General features: G+C 44.9%; 2 protein-coding genes across 2 annotated transcripts in view; both read left to right on the forward strand.

Moving 5' to 3' along the window:
- LOC139365206 (nuclear distribution protein nudE-like 1-B) overlaps nt 1-16,114 on the forward strand; it is a 47,518-nt gene extending 31,404 nt beyond the window's left edge. The window contains exon 10 of the transcript XR_011626550.1: nt 15,855-16,114. The gene's annotated coding sequence lies outside the window, so the exon portion shown is untranslated. The remainder of the gene's footprint in view (nt 1-15,854) is intronic.
- On the forward strand, nt 106-14,381 carry LOC139365205 (medium-chain acyl-CoA ligase ACSF2, mitochondrial-like). The gene is made up of 15 exons (XM_071102679.1): nt 106-295; nt 2,857-2,985; nt 3,083-3,136; nt 3,697-3,815; nt 5,196-5,358; nt 6,223-6,318; nt 6,427-6,575; nt 6,751-6,842; nt 11,461-11,537; nt 11,632-11,739; nt 11,908-12,059; nt 12,192-12,333; nt 12,618-12,728; nt 12,849-12,917; nt 13,026-14,381. The coding sequence occupies exons 2-15, from the start codon at nt 2,887-2,889 to the stop codon at nt 13,074-13,076; spliced, it is 1,482 nt and encodes a 493-aa protein (XP_070958780.1). The 5' UTR covers nt 106-295; nt 2,857-2,886; the 3' UTR covers nt 13,077-14,381.
- Nucleotides 16,115-16,150: the final 36 nt, after the last annotated feature.

Below are 16,150 nucleotides of genomic sequence, written 5' to 3' on the forward strand. Positions count from 1 at the left end.
AAGTGTTATCAAGTACACCTAAAAACAGCTTCCAAGTATTTCCCTCATGTATGTGACCCAGGTCTACTCTGTCTACTGTTCATGTCTGTCCCTCAACAGATCCCTCCATGTGGACAGTCCCCCCCTGGTCCCAGGGCAGAGCTTCAGCTACGTCCATGGGGCCTCCTCAGTGTCCCTGCTGGGCCAGACAGTGGGTCAGAGTTTGCAGGCGGCAGCTGACCGCTGGCCCCACAGAGAGGCCCTGGTGTTCCTGCAGGATGGAGTCCGTAAGACCTTCTCCCAGTTTCAGGAGGACGTAGGTCTTTCATCCACCCTCTCTTCTAATCTATTTCATCATATCTAGAGATCATTGTTAGGCCGTTACCTTTGTACCCACTCAAAGCACATTCAGCAGGACTATCTGTCAGTGCATCTGATTGGTGGTTTACCAAATAGTAACATAACTATTGTGTCAGTATCCATGGTGAAACACCCTGAGGCCTGCTAACTAGGACATCCATGGTGTAACACCGTGAGGCCTGCTAACTAGGACATCCGTGGTGTAACACCCTGAGGCCTGCTAACTAGGACATCCATGGTGTAACACCCTGAGGCCTGCTAACTAGGACATCCATGGTGAAACACCCTGAGGCCTGCTAACTAGGACATCCATGGTGTAACACCCTGAGGCCTGCTAACTAGGACATCCATGGTGTAACACCCTGAGGCCTGCTAACTAGAACATCCATGGTGTAACACCGTGAGGCCTGCTAACTAGGACATCCATGGTGTAACACCCTGAGGCCTGCTAACTAGGACATCCATGGTGTAACACCCTGAGGCCTGCTAACTAGGACATCCATGGTGTAACACCCTGAGGCCTGCTAACTAGGACATCCATGGTGTAACACCCTGAGGCCTGCTAACTAGGACATCCATGGTAACACACTGAGGCCTGCTAACTAGGACATCCATGGTGTAACACCGTGAGGCCTGCTAACTAGGACATCCATGGTGTAACACCCTGAGGCCTGCTAACTAGAACATCCATGGTGTAACACCGTGAGGCCTGCTAACTAGGACATCCATGGTGTAACACCCTGAGGCCTGCTAACTAGGACATCCATGGTGTAACACCCTGAGGCCTGCTAACTAGGACATCCGTGGTGTAACACCCTGAGGCCTGCTAACTAGGACATCCGTGGTGTAACACCCTGAGGCCTGCTAACTAGGACATCCATGGTGTAACACCCTGAGGCCTGCTAACTAGGACATCCATGGTGTAACACCCTGAGGCCTGCTAACTAGGACATCCATGGTGTAACACCGTGAGGCCTGCTAACTAGGACATCCCATGGTGTAACACCCTGAGGCCTGCTAACTAGGACATCCCATGGTGTAACACCCTGAGGCCTGCTAACTAGGACATCCCATGGTGTAACACCCTGAGGCCTGCTAACTAGGACATCCATGGTGTAACACCCCGAGGCCTGCTAACTAGGACATCCATGGTGTAACACCCCGAGGCCTGCTAACTAGGACATCCATGGTGTAACACCCCGAGGCCTACTAACTAGGACATCCATGGTGTAACACCCTGAGGCCTGCTAACTAGGACATCCATGGTGTAACACCCTGAGGCCTGCTAACTAGGACATCCATGGTGTAACACCGTGAGGCCTGCTAACTAGGACATCCATGGTGTAACACCGTGAGGCCTGCTAACTAGGACATCCATGGTGTAACACCGTGAGGCCTGCTAACTAGGACATCCATGGTGAAACACCGTGAGGCCTGCTAACTAGGACATCCATGGTGTAACACCCTGAGGCCTGCTAACTAGGACATCCATGGTGTAACACCCTGAGGCCTTCTAACTAGGACATCCATGGTGAAACACCCTGAGGCCTGCTAACTAGGACATCCATGGTGTAACACCCTGAGGCCTGCTAACTAGGACATCCATGGTGTAACACCGTGAGGCCTGCTAACTAGGACATCCATGGTGTAACACCCTGAGGCCTGCTAACTAGGACATCCCATGGTGTAACACCCTGAGGCCTGCTAACTAGGACATCCATGGTGTAACACCGTGAGGCCTGCTAACTAGGACATCCATGGTGTAACACCCTGAGGCCTGCTAACTAGGACATCCATGGTGAAACACCCTGAGGCCTGCTAACTAGGACATCCATGGTGAAACACCCTGAGGCCTGCTAACTAGGACATCCATGGTGTAACACCCTGAGGCCTGCTAACTAGGACATCCATGGTGTAACACCCCGAGGCCTGCTAACTAGGACATCCATGGTGTAACACCCTGAGGCCTGCTAACTAGGACATCCATGGTGTAACACCCTGAGGCCTGCTAACTAGGACATCCATGGTGTAACACCCTGAGGCCTGCTAACTAGGACATCCATGGTGTAACACCCCGAGGCCTGCTAACTAGGACATCCATGGTGAAACACCCTGAGGCCTGCTAACTAGGACATCCATGGTATAACACCATGAGGCCTGCTAACTAGGACATCCATGGTGTAACACCCTGAGGCCTGCTAACTAGGACATCCATGGTAACACCCTGAGGCCTGCTAACTAGGACATCCATGGTGTAACACCCCGAGGCCTGCTAACTAGGACATCCATGGTGAAACACCCTGAGGCCTGCTAACTAGGACATCCATGGTGTAACACCCTGAGGCCTGCTAACTAGGACATCCATGGTGAAACAACAGAGACATATAAACAGCTTTGTAATAATATATTCCATTCCATTTATACACATACTCATAAACACAAACTGCAGAATGCCTTTACATATCGGGATATCATCCTGTATATTACTTCCTGGGTCATGGTCTCCCTCCTCCCCAGGTTGACCAGGCCGCTGCAGGTCTCCTGGCCATGGGTCTGAAGAAAGGGGACAGACTAGGAGTCTGGGGGCCCAACACATACCACTGGATCCTGTTTCAGTTCGCCACTGCCAAGGCTGGCATCATACTGGTGAAGATGAGCTATTATATTAGATTCTAAAATGAACATGTATTATCTGTTAGGATCTATTGGTCCTAATATTAAAGTATTGTTCTAATCTCTACAGGTGTCGATAAACCCAGCCTATCAGCTGAAGGAGCTGGAGTTCACCCTGGGGAAGGTTTGTTCTTATCCAGTATCGTGTTGTTTTACACTTCCTGGATTGACTGAATGAATAGCTGAACTGATCCTGACCCTGGTGCTGTCTGTGTCCTTCCCAGTTTAAGACCCAGAGGTTCTGTTATCTCTGTCTCTGTAGGTGCAGTGTAAAGCTGTGGTGTGTCCCACCCAGTTTAAGACCCAGAGGTTCTGTTCTCTCTGTCTCTGTAGGTGCAGTGTAAAGCTGTCTGTGTCCCACCCAGTTTATGACCCAGAGGTTCTGTTATCTCTGTCTCTGTAGGTGCAGTGTAAAGCTGTCTGTGTCCCACCCAGTTTAAGACCCAGAGGTTCTGTTCTCTCTGTCTCTGTAGGTGCAGTGTAAAGCTGTCTGTGTCCTTCCCAGTTTAAGACCCAGAGGTTCTGTTATCTCTGTCTCTGTAGGTGCAGTGTGAAGCTGTCTGTGTCCCACCCAGTTTAAGACCCAGAGGTTCTGTTATCTCTGTCTCTCTAGGTGCAGTGTAATGCTGTGGTGTGTCCCACCCAGTTTAAGACCCAGAGGTTCTGTTCTCTCTGTCTCTGTAGGTGCAGTGTAAAGCTGTGGTGTGTCCCACCCAGTTTAAGACCCAGAGGTTCTGTGACACGCTGAGACAGATCTGCCCAGAGATGGACACAGCAGAGTCAGGGGTCTTTAGGAGCTCCAGGTATGTTAATATTGTACTACTGCATCATGACTGAGTCAACAGACATATTGTACTACTGCATCATGACTGAGTCAACAGACATATTGTACTACTGCATCATGACTGAGTTAACAGACATATTGTATTATTGCATCATGACTGAGTTAACAGACAGGTATGTTAATATTGTACTACTGCATCATGACTGAGTTAACAGACATATTGTATTATTGCATCATGACTGAGTTAACAGACAGGTATGTTAATATTGTACTACTGCATCATGACTGAGTTAACAGACAGGTATGTTAATATTGTACTACTGCATCATGACTGAGTTAACAGACAGGTATGTTAATATTGTACTACTGCATCATGACTGAGTTAACAGACAGGTATGTTAATATTGTATTACTGCACCATGAAGTAAACAAGTACCTAGCAGGATAGCTAACATAGATATAGAACCCTGAACAGGGTGGCTAACATATTTATAGCCATAGTAGAGATCCCATTAAATTACTAGAAGGGCTATGTCATAAACTCTCAAAGTTCCTGAATGGTATGATAATGGCAGCCATTTTGGCCAGGGACAAATCCAAACCAGCTTAATTGAAAGGAAAGGAAGTAGAGACATAGGTGATGCACTTCCTGCTTTTACTGATGCACGAACATAAAAGTAAGGCATGTGATACTGTATATCAGAAATTGTGTATTAGAATTATTGGCTAATGTGAAACACAGTAGAAGGGAACACAGCAACTCTGCTGGATCGACTCTGAATAAGAAATATTACCACCGGTGGATGTCTATTTACCTGTAAATGGAACCTCAGTATCTGTGTATGGTGATGGTGACAGACAGGGACAGTAGAGGACCTAATGAAGGCTGTTACTGTAATGTTACTATCACTGTGTTGCTGTAATGTTACCGTAATGTAACGGTCATTGTGTTACTGTAATGTTACTGTAATGTAACCGTCATTGTGTTACTGTTATATTACTGACAGTGTTACTGTAATGTAACTGTCATTGTGCTACTGTAATGTAGCGGTCATTGTGTTACTGTAATAATATTGACAGTGTTACTGTAATGTAATGGTCATTGTGTTACTGTAATGTAATGGTCATTGTGTTACTGTAATGTAGCGGTTATTGTGTTACTGTAATGTTACTGTAATGTAACGGTCATTGTGTTACTGTAATGTTACTGTAATGTCACGGACATTGTGTTACTGTAATGTTACTGTAATGTAACTGTCATTGTGTTACTGTAATGTTACTGTAATGTAATGGTCATTGTGTTACTGTAATGTAATGGTCATTGTGTTACTGTAATGTTACTGTAATGTAAAGGTCATTGTGTTACTGTAATGTTAACCTACTGTGTTCCTCCTGCCAGACTACCAGACCTGCGTATGGTGATTGTGACAGACAGCAGACAGACAGGGACTGTACATGTAGAGGATGTGATGCAGGCTGGAAGCAGACAGCACCACCAGGAGCTGCAGGACCTGCAGACCAAACTGTCCTTCGACGACCCCATCAACATACAGTTCACATCCGTAGGTCTCCTGTTGAAAGAAGAATACTTTACGGCTGATTTCCTGGACAGATTACCCTGTCTAGGACACAGATTACCCTGTCTAGGACACAGATTACCATGTCTAGGACACAGATTACCCTGTCTAGGACACAGATTACCCTGTCTAGGACACAGATTACCCTGTCTAGGACACAGATTACCCTGTCTAGGACACAGATTACCCTGTCTAGGACACAGATTACCCTGTCTAGGACACAGATTACCATGTCTAGGACACAGATTACCCTGTCTAGGACACAGATTACCCTGTCTAGGACACAGATTACCCTGTCTAGGACACAGATTACCCTGTCTAGGACACAGATTACCCTGTCTAGGACACAGATTACCCTGTCTAGGACACAGATTACCCTGTGTAGGACACAGATTACCCTGTCTAGGACACAGATTACCCTGTCTAGGACACAGATTACCCTGTCTAGGACACAGATTACCCTGTCTAGGACACAGATTACCCTGTCTAGGACACAGATTACCCTGTCTAGGACACAGATTACCCTGTCTAGGACACAGATTACCCTGTCTAGGACAGATTACCCTGTCTAGGACACAGATTACCCTGTCTAGGACACAGATTACCCTGTGTAGGACACAGATTACCCTGTCTAGGACACAGATTACCCTGTGTAGGACACAGATTACCCTGTCTAGGACACAGATTACCCTGTCTAGGACACAGATTACCCTGTCTAGGACACAGATTACCCTGTCTAGGACACAGATTACCCTGTGTAGGACACAGATTACCCTGTCTAGGACACACGTTCCGCTAACGGAATCCCCCCCAACAGTATTAGTCTGTCTGATGTCTACTGTTCTCTAGGGAACAACAGGAAATCCTAAAGGTGCCACCCTCTCCCACCACAACATCGTCAACAACGCTTATTTTGTGGGTCTACGTCTGGGATTCAACTGGAAGGTCAGTGGAGACATGAGACTATTATCATCTCTCTCTCTCTCTCTCTCTGTGTTTCTCTCTCTCTTTACTTTTCTCATGTAACCTCTACTCTTGTTGCTTCCCCCTCAGCCTATAAGAGCGTGTGTTCCTGTTCCCCTGTACCACTGCATGGGCTCAGTGTTAGGAGCGATGTGTTTGGCACTGCATGGCATCACTCTGGTCTTCCCCTCTGCTGGGTACGACAGCCGTGCCAACCTGGAGGCCATTCAGAATGAAAGGTAGTAAAGTTTAGGAACCTCTTCCTTAAGTGACTTACACATCCTGGAGACTTACAATAGAGATATTTCATGTCAGTGTGTTGTAATAAGAATAATATAAATAGCTGCCACTGAGCACATTGAGAATGAACCTCTATATTACACTAAATACCTCTCTAAATGTTCTCTGTTTCAGGTGTAATTTCCTCTACGGCACTCCTACCATGTACATTGACATGCTTGGACAGCCTGACCTACACAACTATGACCTGTCATCAGTTGAATCTGGTGAGAGATTTGAGGTTTGTTTGTGTAGACTGTTGTTTGATGGCTGGAAATACATGAAAATAAACTGGATTACTGTGGTAAAGTTTAAACTGAAAGGGGTTATTTGCAGTTGCTACATCAATTTTGTTGGACTTATATATTAAATTCATGTACCCATTGATTCTTGAAGATTATAACATACAAATACCTCTTGAGTTTAACTTCAGCTGTCGCACCAAAATATGAGCCTGTTTTACTCCAATGTTTGTAAACATTGTAATGGTTAGTCTGGAGCCCTGTTTTTACCTGTTTTACTCCTGTTTTACTCCTGTTTTAACCCTGTTTTACTCCTGTTTTACTCCTGTTTGAGGCTCTTGACTAACATTTTCAGTCGGAGTCTCTGGCGCCGCTATGGTTTTCAGTCGGGGTCCTTTGCACCGCTATGGTTTTCAGCCGGGGTCTCTGGCGCCGCTATGGTTTTCAGTCGGGGTCTCTGGCGCCGCTATGGTTTTCAGTCGGGGTCTCTGGCGCCGCTATGGTTTTCAGTCTGGGTCTCTGGCGCCGCTATGGTTTTCAGTCGGGGTCTCTGGCGCCGCTATGGTTTTCAGTCGGGGTCTCTGGCGCCGCTATGGTTTTCAGTCGGGGTCTCTGGAGCCGCTATGGTTTTCAGTCGGTGTCTCTGGCGCCGCTATGGTTTTCAGTCGGTGTCTCTGGCGCCGCTATGGTTTTCAGTCGGTGTCTCTGGCGCCGCTATGGTTTTCAGTCGGGGTCTCTGGCTCCGCTATGGTTTTCAGTCGGGGTCTCTGGCGCCGCTACGGTTTTCAATTGGTGGCACCAGTTCATGATTTGGTTGCACCAATATCTTGTCACTCAATATAAACATTTTATAATCTTGTTATAAAGTCATTAACTGTGGTTTGCAGAGATGGTATGATTAAAGAATAACATTTTATCATCAAACATGTCCAAGCAGTAATGCATGGATCAGGTCATTTTCATCTACAACTTTAACTATTCGCTAAGTACTGTTGTAACCTCAGACAACATTTTCCAGAGAAGCCCAATTCCCAAATCAACCAATAGCAAAATCCTCTGACAATGGTTTCAAAATAATACACAATTACATTTAACACAGATAACCCTTGCTAATCAGGAAGCTCTGTGATATGTTGTGATGGACTGTCAATATAAATGCTTCACGGGGAACCTGGTCAAATTAGGTTTGTAGTGTGGCTAGCCACTGAATGACTCTGAAGTCACTGTCAGCATGCAGTCAAAGCTACTAACCACTTTTGGACATAACTAGTGTTCTCAAATTGTATCCTGATGTCGACAGCAGATATGAGTTGTCTTCATATTATGGCAAACTTGGCTGGCTTACATACATTTAGAGAAAACAAGTTATATTAAGTGGCTAGCTACAGTGCCTTGCGAAAGTATTCGGCCCCCTTGAACTTTGCGACCTTTTGCCACATTTCAGGCTTCAAACATAAAGATATAAAACTGTATTTTTTTTGTGAAGAATCAACAACAAGTGGGACACAATCATGAAGTGGAACGACATTTATTGGATATTTCAAACTTTTTTAACAAATCAAAAATTGAAAAATTGGGCGTGCAAAATTATTCAGCCCCCTTAAGTTAATACTTTGAAGCGCCACCTTTTGCTGCGATTACAGCTGTAAGTCGCTTGGGGTATGTCTCTATCAGTTTTGCACATCGAGAGACTGAAATGTTTTCCCATTCCTCCTTGCAAAACAGCTCGAGCTCAGTGAGGTTGGATGGAGAGCATTTGTGAACAGCAGTTTTCAGTTCTTTCCACAGATTCTCGATTGGATTCAGGTCTGGACTTTGACTTAGTCATTCTAACACCTGGATATGTTTATTTTTGAACCATTCCATTGTAGATTTTGCTTTATGTTTTGGATCATTGTCTTGTTGGAAGACAAATCTCCGTCCCAGTCTCAGGTCTTTTGCAGACTCCATCAGGTTTTCTTCCAGAATGGTCCTGTATTTGGCTCCATCCATCTTCCCATCAATTTTAACCATCTTCCCTGTCCCTGCTGAAGAAAAGCAGGCCCAAACCATGATGCTGCCACCACCATGTTTGACAGTGGGGATGGTGTGTTCAGCTGTGTTGCTTTTACGCCAAACATAACGTTTTGCATTGTTGCCAAAAAGTTCAATTTTGGTTTCATCTGACCAGAGCGCCTTCTTCCACATGTTTGGTGTGTCTCCCAGGTGGCTTGTGGCAAACTTTAAACGACACTTTTTATGGATATCTTTAAGAAATGGCTTTCTTCTTGCCACTCTTCCATAAAGGCCAGATTTGTGCAATATACGACTGATTGTTGCCCTATGGACAGAGTCTCCCACCTCAGCTGTAGATCTCTGCAGTTCATCCAGAGTGATCATGGGCCTCTTGGCTGCATCTCTGATCAGTCTTCTCCTTGTATGAGCTGAAAGTTTAGAGGGACGGCCAGGTCTTGGTAGATTTGCAGTGGTCTGATACTCCTTCCATTTCAATATTATCGCTTGCACAGTGCTCCTTGGGATGTTTAAAGCTTGGGAAATCTTTTTGTATCCAAATCAGGCTTTAAACTTCTTCACAACAGTATCTCGGACCTGCCTGGTGTGTTCCTTGTTCTTCATGATGCTCTCTGCGCTTTTAATGGACCTCTGAGACTATCACAGTGCAGGTGCATTTATACGGAGACTTGATTACACACAGGTGGATTGTATTTATCATCATTAGTCATTTAGGTCAACATTGGATCATTCAGAGATCCTCACTGAACTTCTGGAGAGAGTTTGCTGCACTGAAAGTAAAGGGGCTGAATAATTTTGCACGTCCAATTTTTCAGTTTTTGATTTGTTAAAAAAGTTTGAAATATCCAATAAATGTCATCCACTTCATGATTGTGTCCCACTTGTTGTTGATTCTTCACAAAAAAATACAGTTTTATATCTTTATGTTTGAAGCCTGAAATGTGGCAAAAGGTCGCAAAGTTCAAGGGGGCCGAATACTTTCGCAAGGCATTGTAACTAGCTAGCATTAGCAATGTTTGGTGGTCAATGAGACTGAGAGCTAGCTAACCAGCAATGTAACAAAATAATAATTTTGAAAAAGGCTCTGCATTTCATTAATCACAGTAGCAAGCATTGGAACGCTGCGATTGGTTGCCCAAAATTCTGGGGCGAGGCTTAGCGAATCGTCAATTAGCTGATTGTTGCTATATTTTTATTTTATTGTCAAAATAGGGCTCTGGAAGGGCTCCCGGGTGGCGCAGTGGTCTAAGGCATCGCAGTGCTAGCTGTGCCACCAGAGATTCTGGGTTCGCGCACAGGCTCTGTCACAGCCGGCCACGACCGGGAGGCCCATGGGACGGCGCACAATTGGCCCGGGTTAGGGAGGGTTTGGCCGGCAGGGATATCCTTGTCTCATCGCTCGCTAGCGACTCTTGTGGCGGGCCGGGCGCAGTGCACGCAGTGTTTCCTCCGACACATTGGTGCGACTGGCTTCCGGGTTGGATGGGCATTGTGTCAAGAAGCAGTGTGGCTTGTGTCAAGAAGCAGTGCGGCTTGGCTGGGTTGTGTTTTGGAGGACGCATGGCTCTCGACCTTCCCCTCTCCCGAGTCCGTACGGGAGTTGCAGCGATGAGACAAGACTGTAACTACCAATTGGAGACCAAGAAATTAGGGAGAAAATGGGGTCAAATAAAAAATAAAAAATTGGAAATGGAAATGTCAGATTTGTTTTGCTCAATAGAGATCATGTTTGATCTCATGTTTGTGTGCAGTCATTTGTGACTAATTCACCACTAAATTAAAACACATTAGCTAGATCGCTAACTGTGAATATGGCTGATGTTTAGCCGTGTAATTGATTAATTGCAGTAAATTAAAAACAATCCAGTGATCGTCTACTAGGACTCGGCGCCAACGTGTATCTCACGCTCTCTGCATCTCAAAGACATAACAGAAATGTTGTTTTTTAAAACAGTGCCTGTCGCTCAATGTTGAGAGTTGAGAAATAGTGATCATACCCATAGAAAGCTGAGACCCTTCCCCTCTTCAACTAACATCAACATGTTTTCAAAACCACAACTGCATTTTGAAAGAAATCATTTTTCTCCTCCACTAAATAGATATTTGGAAGGAGAGGGCGTGGCTGGCTCATCACAGCAGCTGGCCCCGGTGAAATGGACACTTTCATGGCAGGACTCAATTCACTTTAGGCGTACTGCTTGACCAAATCATGATTTTATCCGGCCAAAACAATAAGAAGTTTTGAGTGAGGTGACCAGCAGTTTTTCTCCATCCACAGCCAAGTCAAAGGGTCACAAACTGCAACTAAATGGTCTCTGTCTGATGCCCTCCTAAAACAATCATTTGTATATTATGGATCGCTCCTAAAACAATCATTTGTATATTATGGATTGTCGGTCCTTTCATCCATAGCTCTATGAATGTGAGAGTGGTTACATGTCTCCGCCCCCATCCCTCAGATTTTTACCAAAACAGTGGCGGGGTGTCAATTTGTTTTATTTTTCAACTGCAGATTGCCCCTTTAATAGTAATACAGTAATAGTATTTGTGCCCCGGTAGGATGGTGGTTGTGATTTCTGTTGTGTTGCAGGGTTTATGAGTGGGTCTCTTTGTCCTCCTGAAGTCATGAGGAAACTCAGAACTGATATGAATGTCAAGGATATGATAGTAAGTCCTTCCCATCTTTTTCTCTGTCTGTGTGTGTATATAATATACTTTATAATCTGTATGGTGTAACACAACGTTCCCTTGGTAACATCAGATAGGCTATGGGACCACAGAGAACAGCCCTGTAACATTCCTTGGTTTCCTGCGAGACAACGAGGAACTGAAGAATGAGACGGTGGGATGTATCCTGAACCACACTGAGGTATCAAACCTGTGTGTGTGTGTGTGTGTGAGAGGAGAGAGAGACAGAGAAGTGATAGTCATGTGTCTAGTGTCAGGGTCCTAATTCATCTACATGCAGTATGTGTAACGTTTATATTCCTCCTTCTTTAAAACACACATGAAACCCTACCTGTGTTCTCCTGGCCAGGCGAAGGTGGTGGATGTGTCCTCTGGAGAGGTGGTTCCTCTGGGGGATCCAGGAGAGCTGCTGATCAGAGCTTACTCTGTTATGCTGGAGTACTGGGATGACCCAGACAAGACCAGTGAGGCTATCGCCAAAGACCGCTGGTACAGAACCGGGTAAGAAATGAGATGGAGAGAAAGAGATGGAGGGAGCGAGCGAGAGATAAAGACACACAGAGGAACAAACAGAGACCCAGACAGCAACAGATGAAAAGTGAGCGCGAGCATCAACTGTGAATGTCTCCACAGTGACATAGCCAGTCTGGACAGGTTTGGGTACTGCCGTATAGTGGGACGTATAAAGGACATGATTATACGTGGAGGAGAGAACATCTACCCTGCTGAGATAGAGAAGTTCCTTCACACCCATCCCAACGTACAGGAGGCCCAGGTGAGAACCATCCCAACGTACAGGAGGCCCAGGACTCAGCACCACTAGAGGGCATCCGAGAATAGAACAGCACCACAGTAACACCATACAACCAAGTTACACACATCTATCCAGGAAATGTTAGTACCAGAACCTTTCATTTCCTGTCTTCATTTCTCAATACTCATATCACCATATGATATCCATATACAGATGTCAACAGTAGGTTGGATCAGTTTTCTGATTCCAGTGTATCCAGGTGATTATATTCTCTCCCTGTCCTGTCCACCTCTCTTTCTCCCCAGGTGATTGGCGTGAGAGATGAGAGGTTGGGGGAACAGGTGTGTGCCTGTATCAGACTGAAGGAGGGACTGGACTGTAGCAGAGAGGAGATCAGAGACTTCTGCAAGGGACAGGTGACACAGAGACAGGAAGTGACATGACCTGTGATTCGATCATTGTCAGGTTTAGAACTTCTGTTATATACTATGTTATATTGTGTTTATAGCTACAGGCATCTGCTTCTACTGTTCCAGATTTCTCACTTCAAGATCCCCCACTATGTGGTGTTTGTGGACAGCTATCCACTGACTGCCTCTGGAAAGGTAGGATGGCTTCATGACAACACTAAACAAATCAGGTTATCCAGGTTAATGATATTAATACCAGCATAGACGACTGTGTTGATCACCTCTGTGTTTGTCCTTTCCTAGATCCAGAAGATCAAACTGAGGGAGGAGATGGAGAAGAAGCTGGGTCTGTGATGGACAGAGGGACCTAGACAGACTGGGCTAATAGCAACCCACATTGAGCACCGGTTACACCCGAGGTGATCTCTTGTTTCAACCATCAATACGCACAAAGATCATCCACACAGTGAATCTGAATTACAACCACTGACATTTAGTTGTGGCTGCTGCCAACATTTACATGTTTTACTATTTTGTCCTCTGGTGGATAATATCTTCAGATGAATCACTTAACTATTTGACAATCATTTTGTTCAAATGAAATGAGGCATTTCCTTGTTTACCACAGAGAATCTACTGTGGCAATTGACCTTCCACATGTTATGAATGGAAAGGTCATGTTGGTGTACTTACTTGTATTTCCAATGTATGTTATCCATTAATGAGAAATCCATCAATTAATATAATCCATTAATGAGTAATCCATCCATTAATGAGTAATCCATCCATTAACTTGCCTTTATAATCAAAAGGGGAACATACAATATCCCTGAACTGTCCACATCTAACATTGGTAACTAAATCAAGCCAATCATGATTTGAGTTAATATAATCTTTTTTCATTAAGGACTGTGTGTCTGCTTTAAGGGTTGAGTTAATATAATCTATGTAAAATGGCCGACTGTGTGTCTTCTTTAGAACCACTAATGTTTTCTGTTCATTGCTTGTAGTCCTTCACCAACACACGATTCAACATAAACAATAGATGCCTATACTTTTCAGTCTCAGCCAGGAAACTGGCCTTAAAACTGTTCCACCTCTTCCAGAACTCTAGAACTATCATTTGGAGTGCTTGCTTTATCACATGGTCTATGATGTCACGAACCGGCTCGAAGTTCTTAACAAAAGGGAGACCACGTAGCGACAAGGAATGACAAAATATAGACAACTGAATACAATTAACAATGGTGTGTGTAATCAGTAGTGTGGGTGTTTTGCATGCATACATGTGATAATGCTGGGTGTTGAAAGGTGCCAAAGCAAACAACAAAATCTATAAAGGTGTCTGCATGGAGTCTCCTCCATTAATGGGGAAATGTATACATTTCAATCAGGACTGACTAATCAGAATACTATTATGTTACTGTATGGATGTATGAATCTTATTATAATCCTAGTACTGAATATAACATGTGTAAATATAATCAAGAATTAGAACAATGACTGTCTGTTCCTTGGTAGAAACTAATGAACTTATCGTCAGACTGGCTGGAATGCTTATCTACACAGGGAGACCTTGGGCTGGTCGTAAATTATCTAAACTGGTGGTGGATGATGTGGGAAGGCTTGTGAACTATACTGCCATGGTATCAGAGTGGAGGAGGGTAGGAAGGCTTGTGAACTATACTGCCATTGTATCAGAGTGGAGGAGGGTAGGAAGGCTTGTGAACTATACTGCCATTGTATCAGAGTGGAGGAGGGTAGGAAGGCTTGTGAACTATACTGCCATTGTATCAGAGTGGAGGAGGGTAGGAAGGCTTGTGAACTATACTGCCATTGTATCAGAGTGGAGGAGGGTAGGAAGGCTTGTGAACTATACTGCCATTGTATCAGAGTGGAGGAGGGTAGGAAGGCTTGTGAACTATACTGCCATGGTATCAGAGTGGATGAGGGTAGGAAGGCTTGTGAACTATACTGCCATGGTATCAGAGTGGAGGAGGGTAGGAAGGCTTGTGAACTATACTGCCATGGTATCAGAGTGGAGGAGGGTAGGAAGGCTTGTGAACTATACTGCCATGGTATCAGAGTGGATGAGGGTAGGAAGGCTTGTGAACTATACTGCCATGGTATCAGAGTGGAGGAGGGTAGGAAGGCTTGTGAACTATACTGCCATGGTATCAGAGTGGAGGAGGGTAGGAAGGCTTGTGAACTATACTGCCATGGTATCAGAGTGGAGGAGGGTAGGAAGGCTTGTGAACTATACTGCCATGGTATCAGAGTGGAGGAGGGTAGGAAGGCTTGTGAACTATACTGCCATGGTATCAGAGTGGAGGAGGGTAGGAAGGCTTGTGAACTATACTGCCATTGTATCAGAGTGGAGGAGGGTAGGAAGGCTTGTGAACTATACTGCCATGGTATCAGAGTGGAGGAGGGTAGGAAGGCTTGTGAACTATACTGCCATTGTATCAGAGTGGAGGAGGGTAGGAAGGCTTGTGAACTATACTGCCATTGTATCAGAGTGGATGAGGGTAGGAAGGCTTGTGAACTATACTGCCATGGTATCAGAGTGGAAGAGGGTAGGAAGGCTTGTGAACTATACTGCCATTGTATCAGAGTGGAGGAGGGTAGGAAGGCTTGTGAACTATACTGCCATGGTATCAGAGTGGAGGAGGGTAGGAAGGCTTGTGAACTATACTGCCATGGTATCAGAGTGGAGGAGGGTAGGAAGGCTTGTGAACTATACTGCCATGGTATCAGAGTGGAGGAGGGTAGGAAGGCTTGTGAACTATACTGCCATGGTATCAGAGTGGAGGAGGGTAGGAAGGCTTGTGAACTATACTGCCATGGTATCGGAGTGGAGGAGGGACAGTTTAAAACCTATGATGTCACTTTTAGTTTATAACCTGTTGTAAACTGTACCTTGATCAGTACTCTCGAGAATAAACGCTATTGATTGATTTTGGCCTCTGTCCATTTTATGTAAATAAGTATCTTACAAATTCTTAGGAATGGGCAGAGTGTGTAATTGAATTGGTCGCTGACGACTCTCCTGGCTCCTCCCACCGGCATCCTAATAAGGAAAACGAAGAGCAGAGAGAGAATACGGCAAACAGAGTGGGAGGGTCGTCACAGATGTCACCCACCTCTACCATGTCACTGAGTTCTATGTCAGCCTGTTGTTCTGTCCCCATATATACAGGTCTGGAACTAAGCATTGTAACTTTGCCTAACAACACCTTTGTACATACCAACGTCTGGCATTATTACAGTTCTATTTATTTCAGATGTCTATATGGCATGTTTAAAATGAAGAACCTGAGTTTTACTATTGTACATTCGTCCAAGATCACATATCAGGATGTACAATTAGTTGTCCAGTCTGTTCGATAAAAATAAGTACTGAGAGTTGTTGCACATCACTCATGAAC

Source organism: Oncorhynchus clarkii, chromosome 13, assembly GCF_045791955.1.
Source record: "Oncorhynchus clarkii lewisi isolate Uvic-CL-2024 chromosome 13, UVic_Ocla_1.0, whole genome shotgun sequence".
Taxonomy (NCBI): domain Eukaryota; kingdom Metazoa; phylum Chordata; class Actinopteri; order Salmoniformes; family Salmonidae; genus Oncorhynchus; species Oncorhynchus clarkii.